Source organism: Umbelopsis ramanniana, assembly GCF_025399195.1.
Source record: "Umbelopsis ramanniana AG unplaced genomic scaffold K450scaffold_41, whole genome shotgun sequence".
Taxonomy (NCBI): Eukaryota; Fungi; Mucoromycota; class Umbelopsidomycetes; order Umbelopsidales; family Umbelopsidaceae; genus Umbelopsis; species Umbelopsis ramanniana.
In genome coordinates, this window is record NW_026252127.1 from 114,359 (window position 1) to 140,934 (window position 26,576).

At 41.1% G+C, this 26,576-nt stretch overlaps 12 protein-coding genes and 1 non-coding gene across 13 annotated transcripts; 9 read left to right on the plus strand and 4 right to left on the minus strand.

The window, feature by feature from the left end:
• Nucleotides 1-1,932: 1,932 nt before the first annotated feature.
• K450DRAFT_200550 (uncharacterized protein) lies at nt 1,933-2,583 on the plus strand (the record flags this gene model as incomplete). The annotated part of the gene is made up of 1 exon (XM_051584634.1): nt 1,933-2,583. The coding sequence occupies one exon, from the start codon at nt 1,933-1,935 to the stop codon at nt 2,581-2,583; it is 651 nt and encodes a 216-aa protein (XP_051443171.1).
• A 1,002-nt stretch (nt 2,584-3,585) lies between these two features.
• K450DRAFT_200551 (uncharacterized protein) lies at nt 3,586-4,479 on the plus strand (the record flags this gene model as incomplete). Its single annotated transcript, XM_051584635.1, has 2 exons — nt 3,586-3,598; nt 3,689-4,479. 2 exons carry the CDS (start codon nt 3,586-3,588, stop codon nt 4,477-4,479), a joined length of 804 nt encoding a protein of 267 aa, XP_051443172.1.
• Nucleotides 4,480-5,573: 1,094 nt separating this feature from the next.
• K450DRAFT_200552 (uncharacterized protein) lies at nt 5,574-6,233 on the plus strand (the record flags this gene model as incomplete). Its single annotated transcript, XM_051584636.1, has 1 exon — nt 5,574-6,233. The coding sequence occupies one exon, from the start codon at nt 5,574-5,576 to the stop codon at nt 6,231-6,233; it is 660 nt and encodes a 219-aa protein (XP_051443173.1).
• A 582-nt stretch (nt 6,234-6,815) lies between these two features.
• K450DRAFT_248444 (uncharacterized protein) lies at nt 6,816-7,871 on the plus strand. The gene has a single exon (XM_051590231.1). It carries the CDS (start codon nt 6,862-6,864, stop codon nt 7,720-7,722), a length of 861 nt encoding a protein of 286 aa, XP_051443174.1. The 5' UTR covers nt 6,816-6,861; the 3' UTR covers nt 7,723-7,871.
• Nucleotides 7,872-7,954: 83 nt separating this feature from the next.
• K450DRAFT_248445 (uncharacterized protein) lies at nt 7,955-8,560 on the plus strand. The gene has a single exon (XM_051590232.1). It carries the CDS (start codon nt 8,186-8,188, stop codon nt 8,339-8,341), a length of 156 nt encoding a protein of 51 aa, XP_051443175.1. The 5' UTR covers nt 7,955-8,185; the 3' UTR covers nt 8,342-8,560.
• Nucleotides 8,561-9,115: 555 nt separating this feature from the next.
• Nucleotides 9,116-10,058, plus strand: K450DRAFT_248446 (uncharacterized protein). The gene has a single exon (XM_051590233.1). It carries the CDS (start codon nt 9,125-9,127, stop codon nt 9,731-9,733), a length of 609 nt encoding a protein of 202 aa, XP_051443176.1. The 5' UTR covers nt 9,116-9,124; the 3' UTR covers nt 9,734-10,058.
• Nucleotides 10,059-10,269: 211 nt separating this feature from the next.
• Nucleotides 10,270-10,342, plus strand: K450DRAFT_t70. The gene has a single exon. It is a non-coding gene; the product is annotated as a tRNA-Phe (tRNA).
• Nucleotides 10,343-10,493: 151 nt separating this feature from the next.
• K450DRAFT_248447 (uncharacterized protein) lies at nt 10,494-12,078 on the minus strand. Its single transcript, XM_051590234.1, has 8 exons — nt 12,026-12,078; nt 11,906-11,953; nt 11,695-11,810; nt 11,466-11,617; nt 11,305-11,394; nt 11,043-11,226; nt 10,850-10,970; nt 10,494-10,776 (listed from the first exon to the last, which is right to left on the minus strand). The coding sequence occupies exons 1-8, from the start codon at nt 12,026-12,028 to the stop codon at nt 10,558-10,560; spliced, it is 933 nt and encodes a 310-aa protein (XP_051443177.1). The 5' UTR covers nt 12,029-12,078; the 3' UTR covers nt 10,494-10,557.
• A 248-nt stretch (nt 12,079-12,326) lies between these two features.
• K450DRAFT_248463 (uncharacterized protein) lies at nt 12,327-13,392 on the minus strand (the record flags this gene model as incomplete). Its single annotated transcript, XM_051590235.1, has 4 exons — nt 12,327-12,665; nt 12,731-12,895; nt 12,966-12,980; nt 13,378-13,392. 4 exons carry the CDS (start codon nt 13,390-13,392, stop codon nt 12,327-12,329), a joined length of 534 nt encoding a protein of 177 aa, XP_051443178.1.
• Nucleotides 13,393-13,566: 174 nt separating this feature from the next.
• Nucleotides 13,567-14,955, minus strand: K450DRAFT_248467 (uncharacterized protein). The gene is made up of 7 exons (XM_051590236.1): nt 14,808-14,955; nt 14,689-14,700; nt 14,330-14,625; nt 14,186-14,260; nt 13,983-14,086; nt 13,783-13,918; nt 13,567-13,719 (listed from the first exon to the last, which is right to left on the minus strand). Exons 1-7 carry the CDS (start codon nt 14,907-14,909, stop codon nt 13,647-13,649), a joined length of 798 nt encoding a protein of 265 aa, XP_051443179.1. The 5' UTR covers nt 14,910-14,955; the 3' UTR covers nt 13,567-13,646.
• Nucleotides 14,956-15,061: 106 nt separating this feature from the next.
• On the minus strand, nt 15,062-18,391 carry K450DRAFT_248479 (uncharacterized protein). Its single transcript, XM_051590237.1, has 17 exons — nt 18,155-18,391; nt 17,970-18,061; nt 17,870-17,880; nt 17,671-17,765; nt 17,574-17,600; nt 17,472-17,502; nt 17,274-17,397; nt 17,065-17,205; nt 16,853-16,991; nt 16,626-16,787; nt 16,439-16,555; nt 16,156-16,369; nt 16,017-16,089; nt 15,710-15,939; nt 15,533-15,631; nt 15,319-15,457; nt 15,062-15,244 (listed from the first exon to the last, which is right to left on the minus strand). Exons 1-17 carry the CDS (start codon nt 18,297-18,299, stop codon nt 15,113-15,115), a joined length of 1,971 nt encoding a protein of 656 aa, XP_051443180.1. The 5' UTR covers nt 18,300-18,391; the 3' UTR covers nt 15,062-15,112.
• Nucleotides 18,392-18,892: 501 nt separating this feature from the next.
• Nucleotides 18,893-22,727, plus strand: K450DRAFT_248488 (uncharacterized protein). Its single transcript, XM_051590238.1, has 9 exons — nt 18,893-19,550; nt 19,634-19,730; nt 19,815-19,927; nt 20,011-20,602; nt 20,688-20,800; nt 20,867-21,286; nt 21,348-21,467; nt 21,534-21,671; nt 21,736-22,727. Exons 1-9 carry the CDS (start codon nt 19,146-19,148, stop codon nt 22,372-22,374), a joined length of 2,637 nt encoding a protein of 878 aa, XP_051443181.1. The 5' UTR covers nt 18,893-19,145; the 3' UTR covers nt 22,375-22,727.
• A 242-nt stretch (nt 22,728-22,969) lies between these two features.
• On the plus strand, nt 22,970-24,664 carry K450DRAFT_89829 (uncharacterized protein). The gene is made up of 3 exons (XM_051593839.1): nt 22,970-23,193; nt 23,282-23,727; nt 23,820-24,664. Exons 1-3 carry the CDS (start codon nt 23,140-23,142, stop codon nt 24,511-24,513), a joined length of 1,194 nt encoding a protein of 397 aa, XP_051443182.1. The 5' UTR covers nt 22,970-23,139; the 3' UTR covers nt 24,514-24,664.
• The last annotated feature ends 1,912 nt before the right edge of the window (nt 24,665-26,576 follow it).

Below are 26,576 nucleotides of genomic sequence, written 5' to 3' on the forward strand. Positions count from 1 at the left end.
TTTCGTTTTTCGATCATATCTCTAAGTAGTCAATATACAAACCGTATCCTTTCCTTCTTACGTATAGGACGCAACTCTCGACATGATTCTATTCCCACATAACTTGAAAATATGCAACCTTTCATCGCAACGGGCGGAGACATATGGATGACATCCTAAAATTGTTCCTGATTCATTCGCTGAGTTTACGCTGCCTCTTAATTACGCCTCTCGGTTCCAATTTCTTCCACCCTCGCTATATCACGCTTCAACTGACCGAGCACCCCTGACCGTTTGCTCCATGCATTAACGGTAACCATGATAAGCACGTCAACTATCGTTTTGCCAGTAGACACTTTCAAACACATGAGCTCGTCGAAAAATCGATGGCTGTGAGGATTACTTTTTATGACATGGCTTTTTGTCTTCATGTTCACGACATCAAGTTTTTTATTTTTTGGAGCGTTTGGTCCACCTTGTTCAATTTTAACTTAATCTTTTACCATTCGTCTGTATTTGGACAAATTACTAAGAGCACCTTACTAAGTCTTACTAACTTACCATTAATATACTATACGATACATCCCCGCACGTACTTGTAAATTCACACATTGTATTTCTCTTCATGCATGCAACGTTCCTATGTCGGGCGAATGATTGCATGTCCGCTATGTCATCCTGGTATTGCAAATCTCAAAAATTCTTGAGCAGCTCAAAAGGATGTACGTCAAAGCCAGATAATAGAATGACTTCTCTTTTTAAATAACTGAGCAACTGCTAACGCTGTAAAAGATGGAAAAAAATCTTGTGCAGAAAGAATTGGTATTCATCTGAGATATACATTTTGCGACAAAGTGCAATCCGTACAAACTAGATCGTACGGCTGGTCATATAGGTGGATAGCATGCGTAACCCGAAGGAAATAGATTATACCTGACTTTTCCGGATGCGATACAAGTAGAGAAATTAACTGTTCAATTTGGCTCACAAGCGTTTTTTTACTTTTGATTTCTTAAGAGATGTTATTTGGAGGTTGTGGTGGGGCTCAGCGCAGCCGCAGTCTTCACGCCACTTGTACAATCATCCAATGTTGAATAGTCCACTTTTTTTGAAATCAAAATGGCCGGCCATGGCGAGCAATGTCCTTTTTTAATCCTGCCATCCCAATATTTTATGTCTATAGCAGGTATACTTAGACAGTTGTCATAGTCCATTTGGCTGTAGTACTCGCGGAAATTGTCTGCAACTACAACACAAAATTCTCTTTCTTGAAGAAAATGAACTCGGAATATGACCTATTAAGCAGCAAATCACAAGGGATAAGACAGTCATCCGAGGTGTGGTCGTCGGTTCAATATCGTCTTTGAGAGCACAAACAACTTCAGCTAAGCTGCGTATAACCAACAATACTCAAAAGTGAAGTATACGCGGATTTACAAAATATTATAAACGTCGTTGACGATTGGAAACGAGATCATGATAATTTTGATCCCTTTTCATATCATCTTGGAACTAACACAGGTACAGACCAGTAATCAAGTCATGAGTGACAAAAAAATGAGTATGACGATGGCTTCAACTTTCTGATTTCACATAAATAACGACATGCTCACACAACAAGATAATCGTAATGAGCGATTAATACATTTAGGCCACTGCAATACCTACAAATTGGATTGCAAATGACAAGACACTGAATATATGACAAGCATGTGCGTATCTTGTGGTGGAGTGTTGCGCAAATCTATGGGACATATAAACGAATTCCATGTACCTCTGATCTATCAAATATTTGTCAGTAACATATCTTCTGGCTTCATATCTGATACGTTTACCCTCATTATGAAGTTCCTCGTCAAGATACGTGATTCGTTCTATACCATTTCTCTTTGCGCCTTCGTAGGCATCGTCTATCTCGGTTTAATGACAACTGCTTGCTACTTCATATATACGATGTCCAAGACTATTGATGCTAATCTTCATAACGCCGTGACGAACTGTACCATATTGGACCCAGCAACCTATAGTAGGAGCAAGGGCATTTACGTTAACTACACTATACCAGGAAGCAGCTTCAACTATACGCAGTACTTGCATAATACTGACGATAGCAAACAGTATTTTATTGGCCATATAATCCCATGCTTCTATGCGTTAAATGACCATACATATATCATGGCCGAAAATGATATCAATATCGAACCCATCAGAAATGGCCTAATCGTGGTTTGCATTGGGGCCCTTATACTTGTTCTCATATTTGTATGCTTACTAGTTGCGGCTGTCGTTTTTGTTGTACATCTATTCAAGATCGAACTAAAAAGCGCAGCTCGTACAATCAATGAGCAAGTGACCAGGATTACTTCGCAGCTCAGACGAAAACTTGTTACTCAACACCTAAATGAAAATACAATAGCCAAGGCATCTACCGGGCACTCCCTGAGCAACTATACCAATATGTTGTTGGTATCTTGCAAAATGGGGATTAAAGCCACCAGATCGTGGATGAAAACTACATTTGCTCAGAAAAGATCAAAAAGTTCTCAATTCAAATACAGTTACGATGTTAAGGAGACAGGTCATCATAATTCGCAAACTGGTTGAGACTATTGCTTCAAGTCGACAGAAACAATATCTCCCTGTTCAAATAATCCATCTCACGGCGATCAAGCTTGATATCGTTTAGATATCGAAGTTTCGTCTGCTTTTTTCATTCGAGCCATGTTTTAATGAATTTTATAAAGCCTTGCTTTTGGCCTACCCAGACAAATAGAGCTTATTGGCATTTTTCATTGAGGTGCTAGTTAAATGTACAGGCGTCTTATAGGATGTATTTCTTCAACATTTTCCAAAGCTTTTTTTACGCCTTTTGTGATATTCTTACTTTGATAAAATTTGCGCCATTGCTTGTTCCTAGAAAATAGGAGATAAACGCATGTAATGGAAATGGTAATTTTGCCTTACAAAGCGAAGCGCTTTTTCCATTAGTTTCAACACACTTCTCGCGCAGATGCGCCAGGATTAACAGACAGTTTATTTATAGAGAAAGTGTTATCGACCATTGAATTCAGTGTCGTACTTCTTTCCATCAGTGCCAAACGTATCCTTGGAAGTTTCAGCCAAATTGCTGCGCTGTTTGGCGTAGACCGTAACACAGACAACGTCTTGACGCCACGCTCTACCTTAGGCAGTGTATTTTTTTTTTTTAGATTCTTAAAGTTATAGGATTAATTTTAGGCACACTACACAATTTTCATTATTGGAATGTCTATGTCAATGCCATACCAATGTAATTTCAACGCAATGTAAGCCAACCAAATACTCTAGCTGTACCGTACTACTAGCACATTGACAGGGATACTTTAAATTTTCCATATACAGTTGGTAGGAGCTTGGACTCACTACCGTTTGTGGTAATATCTGGGGCATGCGACATTTAGTCCAATATCAAGTGGAAACACATTAGCTAGACTCGCAGCCATACGGAACGCTGCGCAAACTAACGGTCTTGTAAGTGAGTGGACGACAATATGTCCACATATATATTATTTAACGATAGCTACTCTTTCTCTCCCTATTCTTATCTCGTATGCTGTAACCTTTACCATGTGTCATTCGAGTAAGCGGTTGAGACGTTTAGTTAGAGTGATTGTCTAACACCTTCTTATTCATCTTCTTGCAGAATTACTTTTCATTATTTTCTTTTTAGCATGGTCAGCAGTCATGGTATGGCTCCTGTACGGCGCCGCCCAAAGTATGGATGCAAATCTACATAACGCTCCTAGTAATTGTACTATAGTAGACACAACTGTCAACTCTGATGGTGATTCAGTTGTATACGTCAGCTACATTATTCCAGGAGAACACATCAATCGCACTAACATCCTACATAATACGGATGACAGTGGAGCATATCAAGTCAATGAAACAATCCCATGTTTCTACGCCTTGCACGATTATTCGTACGTCATGGAAACCGTTCATGCTAATGACACAGGTGATGTTATTTTCTTGATCTTTACGATCATCATGTGCATTCCATTCGCTGCTGGAGTCCTCGCAATCATTTTTGGAGCCGTTTATCATACTGGAAGAGGAGCATTGGTTGTATTGAAAGGCTTCTTTCAAGTCATTAGCGAAACTGCAACAAAAGTTTTAACAATGTTGAAGACAAAGCAGGAAAAAGCTCACAACGAATGCGATACTTCAGCATCAGACAGGTTGAAAAGAAACTCAATTTTCAGCTATTTTATAATTCCAGTAAAAAATAGCAAATTAGCCTTTGGAAACATCGTTTCTTGGCTCAAGGCAAGATTTGCATGGAATAGGCTTAATACATCGCAACAACAAGATGTATACTCTTTAGAGGACCAAGAGACTTTTACCACGCGAACTAGCTCCGACTTTAGTTTTAGATCTACCAAGAAGCTCCTTTCGTATTCAAAGAGCCTTCGAAGAGACATATCGGATCAGAATAGCATAAAAACAAACTCACTTTAAACACTTGTACATAACCGTTGAATTTCTCTATATAATATATCATGAATATTGGACTGAGGTTCAGTTAAATACTAGGTACTGAGTTGAAACTTTGTTGCTTCCTTATGATGTTATAGCTACGATGATGAAGTCAATGCTGACATACTTCGCACTTGAAATTTATGAGCATGCTTCCCGTTCCTGACTGTTCCTGAACTATTGGCGACGCTGTTATATATGAAAAGTATCTCAAAAGTTCTTAACCTAATTTCATTTCAATTAATGATTCAAGTTGGACCTACATAATATGAGTAACATGTTGGCAAAAATTTGGTCGAGGAATTGCCTTAAGAAAAGGTCATTTCGAGGTAAGCTAAGCAACTGTATCTGATGACCTTTAGCGCTTAAAGTGGTGAAAGCCATCCTCTTCTCATTGCGCAGAGAGTCGTGTGATTTTCCGTTTGTCAAAAGGACACTGGGGTTACTTATTGTGGGGAACTGAAGTTCTCTGCGTCGTTACACCTTAGATTGGACCATCTATTTTAATTGTGGCTCAGCCAAGTTCAGCTCCATTCCACCTGTCTGCAACAGGCAAAGCGGTCTTTGATCTCTTCAGCATTCGAGGAATCTCCCGTCGTGCATCATTTATGCGCTCAATCCTGAAATTCTTTTATACTAATGGTAACAAAAACTTCAAGTTGACAAAGCAGCCTAATAACGACGTGGCACGCACTTTGCACGAAAGAGCATTATTTTTGCCTTTTTAGGCCAATACTGGACATGAGCCGATGATTTGCCATACAATTGGATCTTCGAAATATTGAGCACTTCACCTCAGTGAACTGCGTAAATCCGCAGTACAAAGAAACCTATATCTTGCTTACATGCCAAAGGTGGATTGTTGACGATTCCAATTTCCAAACACCGGTCTTCTGCTTCCAATCCATATCATGAAGTCCTTCCGTAACGTTTTCTGCGGAGCGATAACCATAGTCTGCTTTGCCATACCATATCTATGCATACTCTCAATGGCAGGAACAATTTGCTATTTCATGTATTCCATCACCACAACTATCGATCATCGTCTACATAATGTTCCCACTAACTGTACCATAATGGAAACCAATACGAAGAGTAACGGTGATTGGGACATTCAAGTCAGTTATAGTGTACCTGGTAGCAGCCTTAACTACACGCAAACCTTGCAAAACACTATCACAGACGCAGTGTATCGTGTTGGTCGTACTATTACATGCTATTATGCTACTAATGATAACGCGTACATCATGGCCAACGTTGTGTCTGTAAGTGGAGGAACCATCTTCGCTTTGATTATACTTTGTATTTTATGCATTCCCCTTGTTTTCGGAGTAATGTATCTCCTAAGAATAGTTTTAGTGTATATTTCTGATCACCTAAAAGCAATGGCCAAAAGTATCAGTCAAAATCTTGCCAACTGTGCGACAAAATTGCGATCACTGTTCAAAACAGAGGGATTTGAAAGCCAAAGCGAATGTGACACATCAAGTCCCGAAAAATTAATGTCCAACCGCGACGTTGGCTATGCTTTGATGCCTATAGCAAATTTTAAAGCATCTCTGGGACATACCAAGTTATGGCTGAAAGCAAGATGTACTTTTTCCAGACCAAACACAAACCTTCACAAAGACATGTGCCAAGAATCGTTTATAACACAAGATACTTTCGGTTGTAGCCCCACTTCAACTGAGGAGCTACCGTTATATTCGAAAGACGGATGCAATGTACCTCCATAACTGAACCTTTGTATACATTTTACTGGCATAATCAAATGTAACTAAAGATCTACCTGTAATCTCTAATTTTTAATCTAACTACTTATAACACCCTTATATTTACGGTCATTCTGTCGGATAGTCTTAAAACGGCTGGGTAGACAGATCAACCATCAGCTATGGCTTACTACGAATGCGCAAACGAAATTAAGTTAGGCGGTTCCATAATAATTCAGTGTTTCCTAACTGCGTTTCTTTCTTTACACGTTTTATTTACTGCAACGGCGACAGACTCTAAAGCTGGATCAAATCCTCCACTACAAGACCATCAGCTCGAAGAAGGCTCGTCTGTATCATCCTGCACTACAACTTGGTTAAGTCACTCATCACACATACTTCAATAAACCATACATTGAGAATATTTATTGCTGGTTGACGAGTGCTCCAATTGCGCTTATCATAGGGTTATTTTTAAATGAAGAAGCTTGATCCTTGGTGCAACGTTAGATTTTGAGTCGATAACCCCCAGCCACATCATGTGGATTGTCTACGCACACTTTGAAAAAAAAAAAAAAGAAAAAAACGCACGTCTCGCCAACATAAACCCAATCCGCGTCTTTCGTTGACCCTTTAGTCAGGTCTTTCAACAATGGTAAGCTTTAGAAGGTCAAAATATTTTATGACGGACCTCTTTTTCGACGACTCCGTTGTCTTTTCTGCATATATTGCCGTGTTTATGACGGTTTGGGCGGCAGGTTCCTTCTATTTCCTCTACTCTACCGCAACCACCGTTGACAATATCCTACAAAGAGCGCCAACCAACTGTACAGTTATATCAGTCATGGCCGCTTCTAAGGATTGGAATATCCATGTAACCTACCCTGTCCCTGGTCAGCCCGATAACTTCACCGCTCTCCTTGGAAATACCAATGCAAACGACATGTACACTTTGAACCAGACGCTTTCATGCTTCTATTCCATTCATGACTATCATGAAGTGGTGCAATTCGACGATGGTTTGAGTGTGGTTTACATTGTGCTACTGATGATGGCATGTGTAGCGGGTGCAATAGGTCTCGTAGGGTTGCTCTATGCCATGGTTATGGCCATAAACTTTCTATTGATATTCTTTGAAGTCATATTATGGATTGGAGGCACTGTGGTCAACTACGTACTAGAAAAGATCGACCCCTTTCTAAAGTATATAGCAAAACCTCAGGAAGAATCAACTTCTGCGACACAGAAGCGTTCCATTTTCACCACGGCCTCTTACTATCTGACGATACCCGCTAAATACTATCAGGTGGCAGTTGGAGGAATTCGAATCTGGATTCAGGCACGAAAATCGCAACCAATGGATGCGTATGACATGGAGGAACAAGCTACGCTAATAGCTCACGGACACTCTGATTATGATGATGAGCAAACGACGGTACATAACAATCTTACTGATAAATCTGACGACGAAGACCGCCATTCCACAGGGTCTAGTACGCTTTTTGACCGATAACAGAATGGTGTCCTGCATTGACTTTCTTTGACTGCCGTGAGGCAGCTCTTCATTATACCACCAATTTATCGTCCACTCATATCACTATTTTATTCATTTTGTGTCGATGTTAAATAAATACCAAAAAAAACTGCAAGTCTTTCTCAAAACGTTCATGCCTGAGGCTGTGTTTCATTTTGGACATTTTAAGAAAATAAGCTGGCTGAATCTTTATCCAACACTATTCGCTCATCCAGCATCCACGAAAACAATAATGCTATAATTCAAACGGAATTCCATGTACATGCAGTTGTTGTTCACCAAATCTCAAGCATTCACATGAAAGCTTACAGGTAGATACAAATCTATCCCCGGAAGAAATCCAGCAATCCTTACCTTTGCGTTATGATCTTGGTAGCGGAGATTGGCCGCTTACTGCCGACGTTCCTAGCTTTGATCCGTTCCTCTAGTGATAGCTGCTTTAATGCACTATGATCAGCTTAATTCTTTATTTTTTATCGTTTTAAGTTGGCAAGGTATTAAGTTGACTCACAAATCTACAATCCTGCTTGACTTGAAGGCATGGTGGGGGGAATGTAAAAAAGCAATAATCTACAATAATGGACGCGGGAGATTGTAGCCACTTCGAGTACATTGGAACCAACAACAGTAGCATTACCCACAAGTCAAAAAAATGTTAACCGGCATCTCAGAAGTCTGTATGTACACGGAAATGAGGGTAGATGAGGATGACAAAAGGCAATTCTTCGTACACCATGTCATATAGGCAGATTAAGAACGGAGAAGTATCTTCTACCTTTTAAACGCTTGGAATGGTGCTTAGTAGCAGCCGTATCACCAACGCATCAATAAAAGAAGTAAAACTGTATCTTTTATATCATTGCTTTGCTGGAATCCTGTGATAATCTCTCGTGCTACGTTGACCATCATAAATAAACCGTAGCAACGAGATCAAATCACATACTGCAACGAAATTTTAACAACAGAGGACAATGGCGAAGATGAAGCGGTTGTATACCACTTCTTTTGTCAGATATTCTTCACGAAAAGATGTGCCTATCATAAAATGTTGCTAATGCAGAGCTTTAAATACATGTTAATGGAAGTTCTCTTTCGACCCGTTTTAACTGGCAGACACAAGTGGGTAATGGAAAAATCGGAGTTGGGATGACTATATTCGCAAAAGCAATGCTAATTCTGACGGCTTTTAACCTGTCAAGACTTCAGTACCTTCGTGAAGAGAATGTGGCTTAAAGGTTCATCGTGGATAATGAGTCAGCTGCGAGCTGAGTATGTGCGGTTAGGTAACGCAAAAGCTTTTCAGTTTTCGGTGTGTAAATGTTTATCTTTTCTCTCTGGACGACTTCTTTCTTTTCTTTCCATTGCTAATTTCGTCTGGGGCATGATATTTGGCTGGTATGAAAAATTAGGCTCTGAGGGTCAGCGTATGACTGTGTTCGCTTTCACATTGGCTGCCCTGCTAATGGCATCGTTAGCCACCGTATTTTTCCGTGGAAATATCCTCAAAGAAGACGAAACAAACAACATTGCAAAAACCATGTGCACAATTCAAGACACGCATATAACACCTCGTGGACTAGAAGTGTCGGTCAGCTATACATACACCTCTCCATTGTCATTCGAAACGTCGCTAGAAACTAGTATCCTAACTGGACTCGACCCAACCATCGCCTATATAAAAAATGAAGAGGTTGTTTGCTATTATTCCAATAACAATGCACTGAAAGTTGTGGTAGTTCCTCAAAGATATATCCCGCCAAGCAAGCTTCAGGAGAATATGGCTTTACTTCTCTTTTTGCCTCTGATAGCTGCAGTTATGTTTTGGCTATACCGGCTACTACAATGGTCTCATCAGATGATGATGTCTTGCAAAGGTTCTATTCATAGTGGCATTAGTTCGTACCAGCAAGGATATGATCTCGTGGATCAAGGCTCTGACATGACTTTGGTTGATTCTGAAGGTAGTCATCAAAGAACTAAAAACTCGTAATTCCGGTGACAGAAGATTCACCGAGGGAGAATATTTTGCCTTTGAAAGGTCGTACACCATTTGCGGAAGGAGGGATTAGCAGTGTAGTTGCTCTAATGTTAAAAACGTATGGACACACCAATGTGTATATATGTCCAACATATATCGGAGATTCACAGTACAAAGTAAACTTTAAAACGTATAATTCAGATAACAACAAGTTCAGGCCGTTCGTACATTACAATTTAAACTATATTTTAGAGCTTATTATGTCAGTTGCCGAAATATGTATGTTACTCATACACAAAATTGCGAATAAATGCGATATCATCAATTTGGAGCTGCATACAGAGCTTAAAGTGTCACCAGACCTACCATATTCATGAAAAATACCTTTCAATTTTTTTTTACAACTTGCTTGTACTATATCGTAAAATTTGAGACCATGAAGTATCTAATTTGGTACTGAAATAGTTAAAAACAATGACCTGTAAACATCGGTAACTGCATTGTTATTGGACATATGTACATTATAGCTAATTTCCAAATAAGGAAAAGCGGGTTTAGCTCAGTTGGGAGAGCGTCAGACTGAAGATCTGAAGGTCATGTGTTCAATCCACATAACCCGCAACTTTTTTTTTCTGCCTCACTATTTTTTTTTTTGGCGTAATTGAGTGTTACTTCTGGCCCCATAATGCATGAAAGCTAATTGACGGTGGAGCAGTCATGGAACAGGATGTAATTTTTGGTCAGGGCTTCAGCAACAACAGGTTCTTCACGTCCATCTTTAGATTGTACACCACAGAAGTATTCATTTATTGTCAATGGTCATAATATTACTTTGTTCAGGCATTTTCCTCTAGTTCGCTAACACATTCCCAGTCTCCAGACAGATTTTCTTTCCACAAAGTCACCTTGTTATCGCCTGACGAGACAGCAAGGATGTTACCGGACAATGACCAACTCACTCGCCAAACAACATCTGGGAATTTCTCTTGTCTGAGACTCTTCTTCACCCATTTTGAGGTTGGGGTATCTTGCGTCCAGATAAGCACAGTCTTGTCCTGCAAACCCTTGAGTGTCAGTATCGAGTGAAGAGAGAGAAGAATCAGCGAAGGACAATTTTCAAGTCCATACCTGAGAACAACTAGCAAGGTAGCTCTTGGGAAGGCCGATATTAGGAGCCCAAGAGACATCACGAACCCAATCTGAATGTCCATCTAGAGTTTCCTCTTCCTTCCATGTATTCAAGTCCTCCCTGTAATTCATTCATTAGCGACGATGGTACAATTGCTCGACCACATTCAACGCATGTCCCATCAATACTCACTTCCAAGACCAGATCTTGATCAAATTATCGCAACCAGCAGATGCAAAGCGATTGACAATATTGACGTTGGGTGCACCGCCTGTTACTTGCACTAATGATCCTGGAATTGCGGATGGGGCCCAGCTGACCGCATTGCATCCTATGGTATGGGCGTCGAAGGAGACCGTGTCCCAGGAGCCATCATCTAGATCCATAGAAGCTATGTTCACTCGATCTGATCTACATGTCACATTTCCAAAAACTATAGGGTTTCTCCGCTTACCTTTGTACTCGAGAGTTGAGACCTTTCCATCAGATGAAGCACATGCCAAGATTGGACCAAGTTCATGTGGAGCCCAAGAGATCGAATTCACTGTATTCGAAATGATGAATATTGTATAAATATCTGTCCAAAGATATCATTCATCAAAGCTAGTATCATACCTGAGGCAGTGTGAGCAGTATGTTCCTTGATCTTTGACCAGGCGCCGTTTTGTTCCTTCCATATAAAGACGCGGCCATCATAGGAGCAAGAAGCGAGGATGCTGCCAAACTTAGGGTGAGCCCAGGCAACTTGCCAAACAGGGCCATCATGTCTGGAGAATTAAGATGGTGTGAGTTGAAAGAGGTAATGCAAAAGATTGTAGGTCAGCCTGTAAGTTGATTCACCTACCCCTTCAAAGTCTCCACTAGTTGTTGCTTGTCGCCATCAACGTCAAAGATCTTGATAGTACGGTCTGATGAAGCAGTTGCGAGTCGACGCGAATAATAGTCTAGCTGGGCATCATGCTGTAAAATAATATGGGATTGTTGTTAAAGGTAAAATGCAGTCGGTAAGTATAGTGATGTGTTGTAAGGCGTAGATGAACTGTGATAAAACTTACAATCATGTCTTCATGATGAGTTTCTATGGTTTGACTAGTTGTTGCCGTCTGTTAATTTTAAAGATAGGTTGATAAGCTTGGTTCAGTGCTTGTATAAATTTGGTTTGATTTGAGCCTTACCATTGTCAATGGATGAGATGGATCAACTTAGTTTACGTGTTGCCACGAAACTGTATTTATGGGCGGAGTTTGTTCTCGTGTGTTAGCCAGCTGCTTGTCAAGCAACCAGGCATACATCAAGTCGTCCTTAAATACCGATAGAAACTTGTCGTATACACACATTCAGTGAATCACTCAAACAAACCAGTAGCAATTATGTCCATTTTATCAGATTTATTTTAATGGCGGATTGAAACGAAAATAAATGAGCAAGAAAGTAGCTCAGTTCGTACAAAACTACAGCAGCTGGCTATGAAACGATTTAGTAATAAGTGCTGGGACGCTTGGCAGAGAACAAAGCGCGGTTGCCCTTTTGAGCACGGATAACACGGTGAGGAAGAGGGAAGGTAAGCTTGGGGGTAAGGAGCTGCTTGATGTAAGGACGACGAACATCGGCGTTGGAGACCTCAGCAACGCGGATGATCTGGACAGATCTAAAGCGAGCACGGTGACGGGCAGCCATGTCCTGGTAGCAGGAAACAACAGCTTCGCAGCGGGACATCTCACGGTACTCCTTGTACATGTTGTGAGTGCCGGAGCGAGAGTCGTAACGGAGCCAGATACCGTAGTTCTTAATTTGCTCAGGACGCTTCTCGTGGATCTATAGAGTGCTGTTAGTACCATTCTCGTACAACATCATTGTGCTCCAAGAGAGAATTATCTTACCAAGTTGACAGAGACGATCTCACCAGCAGCCTTCTTGACCTTGCGGAGCTTCTTGAGGAAATACCAGAAACGAGACTTGGCAACAACATCGTTGGGAGCGAAGAGTCTCATTCTGAAGAGCTTGGGGACGGGTTCCTGCTCGGAAGGGAGCTTACGGCCGACCACCTACAATGTAGCAAAAAAAGTAAGCTTATGCACTTGCGTTAAAAGAATAGTCCAAGTGGTGACTACAAACCTGGTATTCGTTCAACTGTTGGTGATAGAAATCAATGCGTATAGAGGAATATGAAAATTGAAAGTGAAAAAGTTAGCGATTAAATTTCATCAGTGTCCCATTTCCCCAATGCTATAATTTTGGCAATGTGAATTGTACTGAATGCAATGTCGCCGTTATTTTTCGTATCGAAAAAGGATGTTTAGATATTCATTATATATGGATCGCTTTCGATGGTGGCCGTATATCGAGAGGTATAGTCGAGAAGTGGATGGATGGATTTTTATGATGGATGGAGCTTAGGGTGTCGGATGTCTGGTGGGGGGGTTTACGAAGGTAAAATTTGCGGTATGTCGATAATCCATGTACAATTGCATTCATCCATCATCTACAAGACTGCCAATAATCTGTTCTGAGAGTCATGACTACTTACGCGAGTAGCAGCCATTGAATATAGAGATGAAAGGAGGATCCGTCAGAGGCAAACCACCCGTCTGCACATAGAGCGAATTATTTCAAATTCAGTTTCGAGCCCCGTCAATCGCAACTTCCTCTGTTTAATTTCTTTGCTTTAGGGGTATGTGCTCAAATTGTATGTGCTCAAATTATAAGTAAACTTTACTTGCTTCTTTTTTCTTTATGTTCATATTGGTAAAGGATATTAAATATATACAATATATTCGTTCTTGGAAGTTAATTTTGTTAAGCTTGGGCTGCCACAGCATTTGTTGACCGTGTAGAAGAAGATGAAGACTTATACTCTACGTAGCGTCGGCTAGTCAAAAGACGAGGATGAAAATACATTCTTCATGAGTTTCGTGAAATTGTATCATCTTACCAGAGTGGACATGTTTTTTTCCTCTTTAACCAAGGTTTTATACAGTCGCGGTGGTACACATGGTAGCATGGAAGTTTAAGCGCTCTTTCCCCCATGCGATAGTCTTCCTTGCAAACAGCACATGATGGCATTACCGCTGTTATAGCAATGAGATTGTTTAGCATAAACGATATATAAGATGGAAATATGGAAAAACGTACCAAGTTCTGTATCTGTCATTGATACTTTGACAATTCGATCGTTTTCGGTACCGACAGACGCGAAAAGAGGAGGTGAATGAACTGGAGCAGGTCTTTGTATCGAACTACGTAGGACATTCACATGATTAAGAAGCAATCCTATTGTTAATGACTGCCATATAGGTGTTACTCACATATTGACGTGCTGTGATGTGTTTCCTGACCTGGGTGTATTGGCCCTTACCGAGCTATTTGTTTGCGGTTGTAGATTGTGAGTATCTTGTCGCATTCCATTATGACTGTTGATTTAAATTAAAGGTAATTCGAATAGGAGACACAGATGGATTAGCAATAGAAAGTTTCTATACCCATATTCGTAAGGTGAATCCATAGGCATCCTGTCTGCTATGACTGAAGTATAAACCCATCTGGTGGTGTTAATCATAACGACAGGTAAAGTGTTAGTAACGCCACTAGTGTTGGGAGGTGGAATATGTGAAGCTTGTCTGCGCCGTCGGCTATCATTGTTTACAAGAATTGCTTGCAGTAATGGAGAGAAGAAAACATTGGCGTCGATAGGAATCACAGAATAAGAGGAAGAGCTTCGACTTTGCTGCATGCGCAGTGCTACTGAGCTTGGGTTTCTTCTCGGCACATCGGTAAGCTGACGAAAAAAAGGTACTTAATAATAAATTTAGCGAACAAAGAGAAAATTTTCAATATCAACCTCCTCGATGAACTATAAGTTGAATAAGAGTATATGATAGCAATTAGTGAAGGAAGGAAAAAAGGGACAGCAGCTTAAGTAGAAAGCTGAATAAATAGAATATTGCAGATACCAGTTACCTCTTGGTTACATTGCGGACAAGACGGCCGTTGCCCACGGTGGTTTAAAACAATTGGTGCTTCACAATGATGACAAAAGTATGATCGCCGGGCTGCACTCATTCGTGGTAAGGCAACGTTTGATTGTTATTAGGAGAGGTGGAAGAATAACGAAAAAATATGTTGATTTGAAGGTGCTTTTTATGCCCATGCCCGTGATATACTTAGCGCGCTGTTGATGTGGCTTAATGTTGTATTCCCCTTTCCACCATGAGTATTAGCGGTGCAAGCCAAATGTATACGGCTGTTTTTATTTTTATTTTTATTCATTTCCTTCCAGACCTCAAGTCGTTAAAGGCAGATATTATACAGTTCTTAATTTCTTTATAACTAACAATTAAACATGATTGTTCGTCTCTGGACATCAGCATAATTTTTTCATCCACTCCGACATCCAGCTGCGCAAAAGAACGGCTCAGTAAGTCAAACGATACGCATTGAGATCTCAACATCAGGCCATTTTTCCGCTTACCTTGTTGAGACAAGTCAGGACATGAACCATGTCTAAAGCAGGAGCTCCATTCTCGTTTACTTGATGGAAAACATAATCTCTGAATAATTTGATGATATATCTATCACCGGTTTCTGACCAGCTAGGATCCATATCAAACCTAAAAGAAAAAGTAAGATTGCTCAGCAATGCTATCGAAAGAAAATTTCGAAAACTGATGTAGAATAGTACGTACTCTGGGCGCTCATTGATAAAGTTCATCTTCATCAATAGTCGGAAAAGGCGACCGTTTTCTAATTCCCTACTCAGCTCGCTCTCCAAGAAGTCGCTGTGACTGAAATTGCAAAAGGAACGATTTAGCTTCAAAACCACAATTAAGGAAAAGCCTGTTGATGGCAATCGGAATACGTACTGATGCGCACTGTCTATTTCGTGCAATATCTTGGGACCAATCAAGGAGATGACCTCGTCGATGGACTTTGTAGGCATGGGCTTACTCAAAAGATACAGAATGACATTCTTGAGGTCTGGCGAGTAAAAATGGCTGATATACTCAAACGAATTTGGGAGATTCTGAATTGCTTGTAGTGAATTGCATGCCAGAGCAACAATCAGTTTACCAAATGCCAATAGGTCTTCTTGCTATTAGTATCAATGAAAAGAAAGTCAGTCATGAGTGCTGGTGTGTTTTGCTGTTGATATTTGACGTCGATGCTAACCTGGAATCGAGCAAGATTCTGGCCGCCATCAAACTTGATTGTGTCTAGCACTCCACAACAATTTAATCGTATTCTATAATAGAAATGACGCCTGAGTAACCATATTCCCCATACCTCTCCCGTTACATGCGCTACTTACCTATTTTTACCAGTCAGCAAAATTTTGGTTGGATCAATCACTCGTGCAGCAAGACTGGATGAGTGTATGGCCTTCAAAGCTGAAGTGATCTGCGTGATATAGCTCCAAATAATTTTTTCTGAAATGTTCCCGCCAGTCTGCTGTGCTTCATTGCTAAAATGAGCTTGGAAAAGTGTGGTAGAACATGGATGATAGTCGTAAACGAAAATGAGAGCTAGAACGAAAAAACCAAGTTAGGTCGACACCGTGGCTGCTAGCGACTCTTTGGAAAAACCCCACTTACAGTGATCTCCAAAGGCCTTTGTTGTGAATGCCTCGCGAACAGATACAATATTGGCATGCCTTATACGCCTCCAATTTTCAATTGTGGACATTGCTAGCTCGTTCATCAATCGAAATCCTAGAAATTTAAAGTGTAAGATACCGGCTGTGCAGTAACCTAGTTTCTCTCTTATGAATGACTGCCCTACCTTCAATACGTCTTAGTGCATAGGTTCGACCATCCAATGTACACATTGCTTTGTAAACAGAAGTTGTGTGGCCAAAAAGCTGGCTGGATTTCTCCTGCTGAAAATCCAACGGATAAAGAGAATGGTATACATGCAGTTCTTGCGGAAGATTTAAATCAGGAGCTAGAATTGGGTACGTCGTAAGTAATCGAAAGTCGTCAGATTTACATGGATCGGTGTGTATTTACCCGTCTTAAGCAGAGCTTCGTTTCTTTCTGTCAGCTCTTCCCTCAGACTATCTGACATGAAGAATGCATGTATCGACTTTTGATGGGGATGTAAATTGGTTACATGCGGAAGGGGGGTGCTATACAAGTGATGTTGCAGCTAGTAGATCGGTTTGGTGAGATGTTTTCAAGCATGAATTTTGAACCACGTGGACATGTATTAGTAAACTTACTGGCTGCTGTGGATAAACTTGCTGGTTCTGATAGTAGTAGGGATCCATTTGAGTTGAATCGAACATATTGCCATTGAAGGGTCGTGCTTGCTGAGTGGCCTGTGCGGCCATTGGTGTCATATCAGGTTGCATTGGTGATGCCTAGTTGGAGATATCCTTTGTCATTATTTGGAATAACAGCATCGAGATTCAGTCAAACCGTCACTTACATCACCGAAACCAAATTGAGAGAAGTTATTGGCGAGGCTGGCTACATTATTTGGTTGAGACGCATAGCTTTGTGTTTGACTTTGCGGTGAAAAATACGGAGCATTAGGGGTGTAATCTCGGACACTGTTAAGGAAGAAATAGATGATGAGATTCCATATGCCGGATAGTGTCATATTAATGTTAGCTCATTGATTTACTTTGGATCGAATGCTTGATCGGCTTGGAAAGCTATTGAAATAAGCGCATAAATAAATGATGGTTTACGGTCGCTTATTGGTTGACATTGTACTACAACATACCAGCAGCTGAGGATGACAACGAGGCATCTAATGTAGCGGCAAGGCATTATTACCGTAAACTTCAGCGTATCGAAATAAGAATATGATTTCTTTTTACCTGGGGCTTTGGGGACAAAGACAGGAGCATCAGCAGATACTGATGAAGGTGTGGAGGGTTTGAAGGCTGGCGAATTAACGCGTAGCTTAGGCTTACTGCTCAAGGCGCGTAAAAAATAATGTGATATATGACGGATTGCATCAGTACCTTTTGGAGTAAATCACAATATGCTTAATCACCATATCACTACAATACTTACGTTTCCGGACTCTTTGGTGCGACAGGTTTGTTCTAATCGATAAAATGAGTCAAAAGGCGGTGATGAAAACGATGCTGAAAACCGGTTAAGATGCCCTTACCACATCATGGTTGAACTCACAGCCTTTCCCTTCAAATTTACAGTACCCATGGATAATGATATTACGGCAAAGTCGTTTTCCAGAAGTAGAAGCTGAAGTGCAATCAAAAAGCAAAGCATGCAGTTGAGTGTCAGGTTGAAATTCATAATCGTTATTGTTAGCTGACAAGGAAATGATTAACATACGCTTGGTGGCTACCGAGTTCTTTAGTGTGGGTGACTTTGGTGTTGTGGGTCCAGTTCCAATTTCTGATGGAGGTGCAACAATTGGAATAGCCGAGGTTGATTGCGAAGGTAATATGATCTCTCCTAAAGCATTTTGGTTCTGCATCTGTTGTTAAGATGGATAGAGGTGAATCAGAATGAAAATTGGATTAGTTAGTTTGAAGGGTTGGTGGAGAATAAAAATAGATTAAATTCTACTGATCTGCAAATTACCTTTGCATTGCTTTGTTGGAGTTGACGAGACTTTGAGTTGAGGAAAATCTTCAAGGCATGACGCTGATATTTTTTGTAGTCAGAACCCTAACCCAATAACATAGGTCTGTGTCACGACGGCAATTGGGATGAACGCTCATAATTTATGTGATATACATTGTACTTGCTTGAAAATGTACAAGAAGTCTAATTTAACAAAACATTATCATCAGAACAAAGTATAATAAAGACTTGGAAAGATAGACCAGTAGATCGGTTGCATCATTAACCTCATTGAGTCAAGCGGCTAGACAAAACGTGTAACACAGGTATCAAGTGCAATTGATGCACACGATAGAATAGCAATTGCATTAGAGAAATATGAAGTTCACATCAAGTTTAATGGAATTAAAGAAATACGTTTGACCAGAGGAAGTAGCGTGGTCAGAGCGAACGGTTATGTGATCGCCCCTTCACTGGAGTGGAGTTCAGAAATTTTATCCACCATTTTTTTGTGCCTTCACCCACAAAAACTGCATCTGCATAAACTCATCTTTAAGGATTTTGAGGATCAAGTCACTCAATTTTATTCCCACAGCAACGCTCATCTCGACGATAAAGAGCTTTCTTATATACCTCCCGGTCTTTTTAGCTGAGCTCAGCTATTCGGCCTGAATATCAGAAGAGGTGTCCCTCGACCTCCCCACCGTCTACTTCAAATAGGTCGGAACCAACAGAACAGTGTGCATCTACTAGCAACATGGGCAATACCGTATCATCTGGGCCGACATCCTCGTCTTCAACACGCCTTCCTTATTCACAACCCATCGCTAACGGTTCGTCTACCTTTCATTCCCGAGACAAGGATCGCGACTGGCGTTCACAGTACTCGGATTCCCGACCTTCTATAAGCAGTTTACATCCCTCCGCAATGGGTAGTCCATCCATCAGGAGCCTAAGGAAAAAAGGCTCAAACGAGACCCTGGGTAGTGGTCATCGTGTTTATCATCACAGTAACGCCTCGAATGTCAGTATGGCTAGCAAAGCATCAAAAGCATCTAGTTGGAAGAAGAAATATGGTGAGCGCATTCTCGACATCGGCAAACCCACAGAATTCGAACATGGAATTCATGTCGAGTATAATAGGCAGAATGGAAAGTTCATGGTAAGTTTTAAACTCTTAATTGTATGATACACAGCATTGCCTTGAACCTCCTAACATGTGCCAACTTCACTCTGTTTGAATAGGGATTGCCGGATGTATGGCAAGAATCACTGCCTAGCGACGATATTCTAAATACCACATTTATAAACCCACACCTTGTACCATCACCCGCATCCAAAGGTATAATTCGGCGTATTTTCAATTGCGCATCTGAAGAATTTCATTATCTGATTGTTTTACCGAATCGTCGTCTTGTCTGTTTAGTATCAACACCACCCCGAACAACTTCGAACCAAGCAGCTAATCAGATCGGCACTCCATTTAATGTCCAGCATAATGTACATGTTCAAGTAGATCAAAGTCGTGTCGGTTTCACGGTAAGAACAAGCGTTTCTGAGTAAAGCTGCATTGTGTCGCATTCATAAATCCCGTGTCTAATAACTTTCATCGCTGGATGCAGGGTCTACCACCTGGATGGGCAGATATATTGGAAGCATCAGGGGTACCAAAAGATGTTATCAATTCTCACCCGCAGACTGTAGCACAGATTATGCAGCTGCGCATGCCAGGTTCCTTACAGCAACAACAGCAACCACAACGACCAAAACAACCGACGACAACATCAGCGAAAGAAAAGGAAAATGCTGCAGGTGATAACCGTCCGAAAGACGTCCCAAAAGCATCCGCAAATGGTGTCGAAGAAAGTAATAAGGATGAAAATCCGTCACAAAAATCCATCAGCAAAATGAAGTCAAGAACGTCGAGTCTTCCCATTGGGTTTGCACCACCTTCTCGATCTCGTTCATCTAGACTATCAAAGAAGCAATCGATCAACGATCTAAAGTCAACTGACGATGTACAAGAAATAGGATATATGTCTGTTTCTCCAGACTCGCCGTTGGAATCGCCTCGAGGAGCTGATCAAGATACCAAACCCACCCTCACAATTGTGTCCACTGACATTAACACAAACACTGCGATTAAGGAAGACGATGAGAATCCGGAAAATACTGATACACAAGTCGACAACCCATTGGATGCTTTCAAACTAGGTATGTTTACGCATGATAATATGACTTTAATCATCAGTTGTATGTCTAACATGAACTGACAAAATGCATTTCTATGATTTTCAAGCCGATATCGTTGATTCCACCGACCCTCATGGTATATATACAAATATGACGCATATCGCGGAAGGTGAATCGGGCAACATGTATGCAGCCAAGCATTCTCTGACGAATAGAACCGTGAGTACCATTTGAAGACAGCATCGGCATGTTAGGAAGAACCTGTAAACTAAAGATCATGTATAGGTTGCGGTTAAAATTATCCCTCGAACAGCTGAAGCGAAAATGAGCAAGATTCGAAACGAATTAACGACTATGAAAATGAGCAGGCACCCTAACGTAGTAGAGTATATCACAAGTTACCTTACCGAGACTGAGTTATGGGTCGTCATGGAGTGTATGGATGTCTCTCTGGCGGATATAATTTCCATTAGTCCCGATGAGGTTCCTCATGTATCTGAGGCACAGATTGCTCGTATTACAAGGGACATTTTACGAGCACTTTGTCGTATTCATCGACTAAATCGAATTCATCGAGACATCCGCAGCGACAATATTTTGTTCAACACTAGAGGTGAAGTAAAGTTGGCCGATTTTGGTCACTGCGCGCAACTATCCGTACAACAGCCAAAACGAAACTCTGTTGTTGGAACGCCATACTGGATGGTAGGCCATATTCCATTCGTTTGAGAAGGTCATGTATATAGTTGCTAATCCCTTCATATAGGCCCCTGAAGTGATAAAAGGACTGGATTATGACGCCAAGGCTGATATATGGAGCTTGGGTGTGCTGTTGATCGAAATGATGGAAGGCAACCCTCCATATGTTGAATATCCACCTTTGAGGGTATGTGAGATCATACGTGCAGGAAATCAAACTTTGTCATTCATTCATACTCACTATTATCATTAGGCTCTCTTTTTAATCGCCTCCAATGGACTGCCACCACTCAAGGAAGGTAGTAAATGGTCCGAAAACTTCATGGACTTTTATAAGCAATGTACCAATCCTAATCCAGCTGAACGACCGGAAGCCGATGTATTGTTAAAGGTAAAGTGATCAATATAAAAACCCACTCTTTGTTACAGCATGATAGTTAATTCTTGTTCAATAGCATCCGTTCGTAACAACTGGCGTCGGCACTACTCAAGACATTGTTGCCTTGATTGACGAGACGCGACGTTTGGAGCTGCTTCAGCAGGAGGAAGAAGGTGATGATGAAGGAGAAGAAGGACAGACAGATGAGGAGACTGAGGAAGAAGAAAACGAAACAAATGATCTCACGGTAACGTCAAAGGCTGGGGAAGAGACGACAGATCGTCAGCAAATGGACGCAGGATCAGAATTACAATCCCGAAGCACATTAGAGTCGACCACGTCAACGGCTATCCCAACGATTGCCATAGGTAATGATGACTCAAGAAGTAAAGAGTCAGTCATTCAAAATGAGGAAGCTGCTAAAGGTGATGAAAGTCAACCTGTTTCATCAACCATTCAAACGATACCCGTGACGTCAGGCAAAGATGACCTGCCAGTTGATTCAACGTTTATGACTGAAGTGTTGTCCATGTTTGATGGCATAGTATCTTCCACCACTCCAAAATCTGACAGCGGACTAGGTGTAGACGATGGTAAAAAGTCTTCAAACGGTACAGAATACACGGATTCTGATAGCGATATTGAGGAAGGAGTCATCAAACAAATTCAACGAAGGACAATTTTGACCAGTGACTTAACCATTAGTCGTGTATGAGCAGATGATATGGCTTAAGTTGTTCCTACCGTTAAAATCATTCTATATGGAAGATCCTCTTCTTTTCCATTTTTTAATTCTACGTATACTAAACCTTTCAGGAATTTTCCCCCATTCGTTTACATGTAATATCTATTGCCTTAGGACCAAGGTGGCATTCGATCTAGCTTTCAGCGTATTTATTTCTACTTCCATCTCTATTGTATGTTTTTTGGTTCAGCGATTATATACTTTTTATCTATTCTTCATCTCTTCATTTTTACTACTGTCTGTAGAACTTCTCTTCACTTCTTTGTTGTATTATCATTTTTTTCCGTCCACACAACATAGCAACTTCTTGAAAGACCTTTCCTAGTATGTTTAAATCTGGGTTTTTTTTGAGGGGTTTAATTCTATTCGCTGACCGCAAAGAACACGTCGCGTCCAGTAAATTTTCCGCTGCTTTCACCAGTATTTTGCAGCCTTTTCTGCAAAGGAACGTTTGCTGTTATACAGAGCCATCATGGCCTTCAAAGGTTCCATTTCTGTAAGTACATTGTATGATGTAGGCACCAGCTTACCAGGTCAAAGCTGATTCGCGTCTTACTTCCTTCATGCTACACCACTCTTGGTATGTCACTTTAGATATCGACGGAATCAGAACTGGATCGAGAAATTAAGCGAATCTGCGCCTTATTTCAAAAGAAAGAGACGGAAGAGACATGGGAACAGTTTGATCTTGCGCTAAAAAACGTTTCAAAGTGGACAAAGGAAGGTGCGACATCAATGGAGAATTTCATTCCAGCCATCAAAACTCTGAAAGAGCCCATTGTGAAATCGGTAAGTGTCTTGGTCAGCCTGACTGACGTTAGCAAATACGATATCTAACTACATTTCGGTTATTGACAATTCTATAAATGTTTCGTAGTTATTAACAGAGCGCAGTCGATTGTCCGGAACAACCACTGACCTGCTAGAACAACTTGCCATCCATCTTAAACGTTCCTTTGAGCCATTCAATGATGGCATTTTACCGCATATCATGAAGTTATTCACACGATCCAACAAACTTTTTGTCAGCCGTTCCATCAAGTGCGTATCGGTCATCATACAACATGCAAAAATCCCTCGAGCCATTCCTCAATTTTGTAAAGCCATTACCAAGCCTGATCCGAACAAACAGATGAGAATGGGGGCTGCCCAGTGCTTGACTAGTAGCATTGAGTTCAATGCTTCGTCTGACTTGGAACATCATTTGGAGATTATCGAAAACGCTATACGAGTGGGAGCCATGGATCCAGCTCCTGAAGTACGCGAAGTCGTCAGAAAGTGCTTCGAGATGTACAAAAAGCAACTGCCTGAGCCATCAATCATGTAAGTTTACCTGCATCCTATACAGCTGACGAAGCCATGCAATCCCAGTTGATCTCATTTTGGATGATTAAACTAATATCGATTCTCTCCAGTTTCATCGCCAGTTTACCAGCTAACATTCGTAAATATTTAAAGATTGCTGGCAAGGGAGAATCCAATTTACGTGTTGGAAATATTCCTCCCTCCCATCGCCCAACAGTAATCTCGGCAAAATCATCTTCTTTTGGAGATGTTCGTCGATTAGCCATAAGCAAAAATGCCATTCCTGGTAAAGCACTTCATCGAGCGCACTCCCACCCTCCTTCAGAAACAAAATCTTTGCTTGAAGCTCCCGTACCAAAACGGCAAGCTTCTTATCACATACCGAACGGGTCATCAAAACCTCCAGCAACAAAACGCTTGCGCACAGATCAAAGCCGTCTGGCACGGCCAGTGACATCTCAAACTGCGCATTCCGACACTGCCATACCTGGACCCAATGTTACTACAGATTCTACTCCTCCAACAAGACAAGGCACCCCATCTAGCGTGACTGAAACAACCCCTCCTCCTACATTAGAATCCCCAATAGACGATCTTTTGCTGGTCAAGAATGAGAATGGAGATACGAAGCATAAGGATCAACAGAGCTCCTCTCAGCCAATCTCAAGTACCCCACCGATATCAGCCAGACCGCCATCATCCTTCAGGCGATCACGGTCAAGCTTATTATCATCAGCTCGTCGATCACTAGGAGATCCAGTTCGACCGGTAAAAAGTTATCAACTTGGTCACGGTAAGTTTTGATCACATCCGGCTAGTTTACGTAACAGAAGATTAACAGAGGATCTATTCAGATCAAAATGGTGCTACCATAATTCGCCAGTCATCAAGTAGTCCCACTACGACACCGTCAAAAACTGGGACCGAAGTGAAACTTCAAAATGACAAAACGAAAAAACCATTAGTAGCGAGCACGGAGGCTAAGGAACATGCTAACAATGCTCCAGTCATGCCATCCGCATCAAATCAGTAGAGTTTCTACGAAGTAGATAAATTCGTAAATGTAGTAGTTTGTTCTGATGCCTAATGTATTTATATTTGTCTTTCATAAACACCCACAATTCCTTTTCACTCCCGTAGTATAACAGTTTTTGGTATTAAGCTTTCTAATTTTATAAGATCTAGAGTAGAGTTTAGCAAGAAATATATAAATTATGGATAACCTTTGCATCCAAATCTTGGACTATTGAGCAATTCGATTTTCAGAGTCCGCATACACTTTTTCTTGCCTAAAGTGCAGTCACATAAATTTCAAGTTTTGAGGTTGCCAAAGTTTTGGAAGTTTTACCAGCGACTTGAATCGGCTTCTCATTGACTGTTACAACTGGGGATAATGGAGCAGAACCAGCAGGAAACCCCTTCGAGAAAGCCCTCTGTACGAAAGCCTTCTGAGAATGCTTCGGAGGGCTCAGCAGCAAATGCTGGATCCAAATCCCTTGGATCGCTCAAAACAGACACACCTGCCTCTGGACGACTTGGTAGCGTAAATGACGACTCAAAGAAAACCCGAGGTGGTGCTTCTAAAGTATGCGTTCTCCATAGTTCGAATTTATGATGCTCTATTGTCTATATCAAAGCGATTTTCTAACAAACCATCGACAGATGAAATTTCGACCCACTGTGCCCACTAAGCGAATCAAGAAGGAGCCGTAAGTGGCTAAAAGCTATTAATAATGCACGACTGTAGGAGAACCAACGTAACTGACTCTCATATTTTGGGTACAATAGAACACCTTCCATTGTGGAAAATGCTCTCAAAGCTGTGAGTCAATTGTGACAAGTTTGACTTCGCCATCAATTTGCTATATATGGATAACTAACCTTCATATTTTTATATACTTGAAAATAGGAAAATGGACATCAAGAAAGTCGAGATTCGGCTCGAGGAAGAGGGCGAGGAAGAGGAAGAGGTCGCGGTAGAGGTTAGATAAGCCAACATTGTTTATTTCGAGAGTTGGAGGGACTTGTATTAAGTTGTTCTTGCTATTACAGGTCGAGACGAGGCTGAAGCTGTTGCATCTGGCCCATTTGCACTTGGTCCTTCAGCACAGAGATCTAGAGGTCGAACATTTGCAGCGCCCTCCGGTAAAATATCGTTTTCGCAAGATGTCAATAAGACTCTGGCAACCGACGACGGCTTCGATATGACTGAAATATATGGATTTAACTCGGATCCTATGGCTCCAATGGCTGTACCCAGCAAGGCTACTATGGAAGCTTGGGAAAAGGAAAAGGAAGCTGCAAAAATGAAGAAGAAGGGAAAGATGCCCGAGAATTCAGAAGAAAAGTTTCGGGATGCCAATGGAGATATCAAAGGTAAGATTGGAAATTATATTCACATGTGGTAGACCAACGTCAGAATGTTAAACCTTGCATACCTATTTAGTCAAAGTAGAAGATGATGGTACTGGCATGAATGGAGTGAAGGATGAAGATGAACGTATGGATGTAGATAACGTTACTAACGTTGAAGATGTAAGCAAAGAGTTCGTTTCGCTCTTCAATTAAGCGAGCTCGTGTTGCTAATTCAGACGCTCTACATCTAATGATAGAATAACCTACCATTCGATGACGACCAGCTTTACTTCTTCCAATTACCCGCAGTTCTTCCTCGATTCAAACTTTCTAACCAAGAAGTAGCTAATGCTGAACCAGCCAACGGTAGTACTAGCGAAAGCCAGCCAGCAGCCGCAGATAGAAGGCAAACAAACGGTGGTGAAAAGATACCTATTCCGACTGATGCAGAGTTTGATCAAACACAAGAAGGACGCATTGGGTCGCTACTGGTATACAAAAGTGGCAAAGTC

What these genes read in the sequence shown, in the direction of transcription:
- K450DRAFT_248479 (XM_051590237.1), bottom strand. Translation starts at nt 18,299, where the DNA reads ATGCAGAACCAAAATGCTTTAGGAGAGATCATATTACCTTCGCAATCA. An exon ending in CTTTGTCCCCAAAGCCCCAG is followed by an intron (nt 17,601 to 17,670) that starts GTAAAAAGAAAT and finishes CCGCTACATTAG; the next exon opens with ATGCCTCGTTGTCATCCTCA. An exon ending in AGAATCTTGCTCGATTCCAG is followed by an intron (nt 15,940 to 16,016) that starts GTTAGCATCGAC and finishes TGATACTAATAG; the next exon opens with CAAGAAGACCTATTGGCATT.
- K450DRAFT_248445 (XM_051590232.1), top strand. Translation starts at nt 8,186, where the DNA reads ATGCACTATGATCAGCTTAATTCTTTATTTTTTATCGTTTTAAGTTGG.
- K450DRAFT_248467 (XM_051590236.1), bottom strand. Translation starts at nt 14,909, where the DNA reads ATGAGTGCAGCCCGGCGATCATACTTTTGTCATCATTGTGAAGCACCA. An exon ending in GTAAGGGCCAATACACCCAG is followed by an intron (nt 14,087 to 14,185) that starts GTCAGGAAACAC and finishes TGTCCTACGTAG; the next exon opens with TTCGATACAAAGACCTGCTC. An exon ending in AATGACAGATACAGAACTTG is followed by an intron (nt 13,919 to 13,982) that starts GTACGTTTTTCC and finishes TTGCTATAACAG; the next exon opens with CGGTAATGCCATCATGTGCT.
- K450DRAFT_248488 (XM_051590238.1), top strand. Translation starts at nt 19,146, where the DNA reads ATGGGCAATACCGTATCATCTGGGCCGACATCCTCGTCTTCAACACGC. An exon ending in AAAGTCGTGTCGGTTTCACG is followed by an intron (nt 19,928 to 20,010) that starts GTAAGAACAAGC and finishes CGCTGGATGCAG; the next exon opens with GGTCTACCACCTGGATGGGC. An exon ending in ATTCTCTGACGAATAGAACC is followed by an intron (nt 20,801 to 20,866) that starts GTGAGTACCATT and finishes GATCATGTATAG; the next exon opens with GTTGCGGTTAAAATTATCCC.
- K450DRAFT_248446 (XM_051590233.1), top strand. Translation starts at nt 9,125, where the DNA reads ATGATATTTGGCTGGTATGAAAAATTAGGCTCTGAGGGTCAGCGTATG.
- K450DRAFT_89829 (XM_051593839.1), top strand. Translation starts at nt 23,140, where the DNA reads ATGGAGAATTTCATTCCAGCCATCAAAACTCTGAAAGAGCCCATTGTG. An exon ending in AAGAGCCCATTGTGAAATCG is followed by an intron (nt 23,194 to 23,281) that starts GTAAGTGTCTTG and finishes AATGTTTCGTAG; the next exon opens with TTATTAACAGAGCGCAGTCG. An exon ending in CTGCCTGAGCCATCAATCAT is followed by an intron (nt 23,728 to 23,819) that starts GTAAGTTTACCT and finishes GATTCTCTCCAG; the next exon opens with TTTCATCGCCAGTTTACCAG.
- K450DRAFT_248447 (XM_051590234.1), bottom strand. An exon ending in TACTGCTCACACTGCCTCAG is followed by an intron (nt 11,395 to 11,465) that starts GTATGATACTAG and finishes TTTCGAATACAG; the next exon opens with TGAATTCGATCTCTTGGGCT. An exon ending in ATCAAGATCTGGTCTTGGAA is followed by an intron (nt 10,971 to 11,042) that starts GTGAGTATTGAT and finishes AATGAATTACAG; the next exon opens with GGAGGACTTGAATACATGGA.
- K450DRAFT_248444 (XM_051590231.1), top strand. Translation starts at nt 6,862, where the DNA reads ATGGTAAGCTTTAGAAGGTCAAAATATTTTATGACGGACCTCTTTTTC.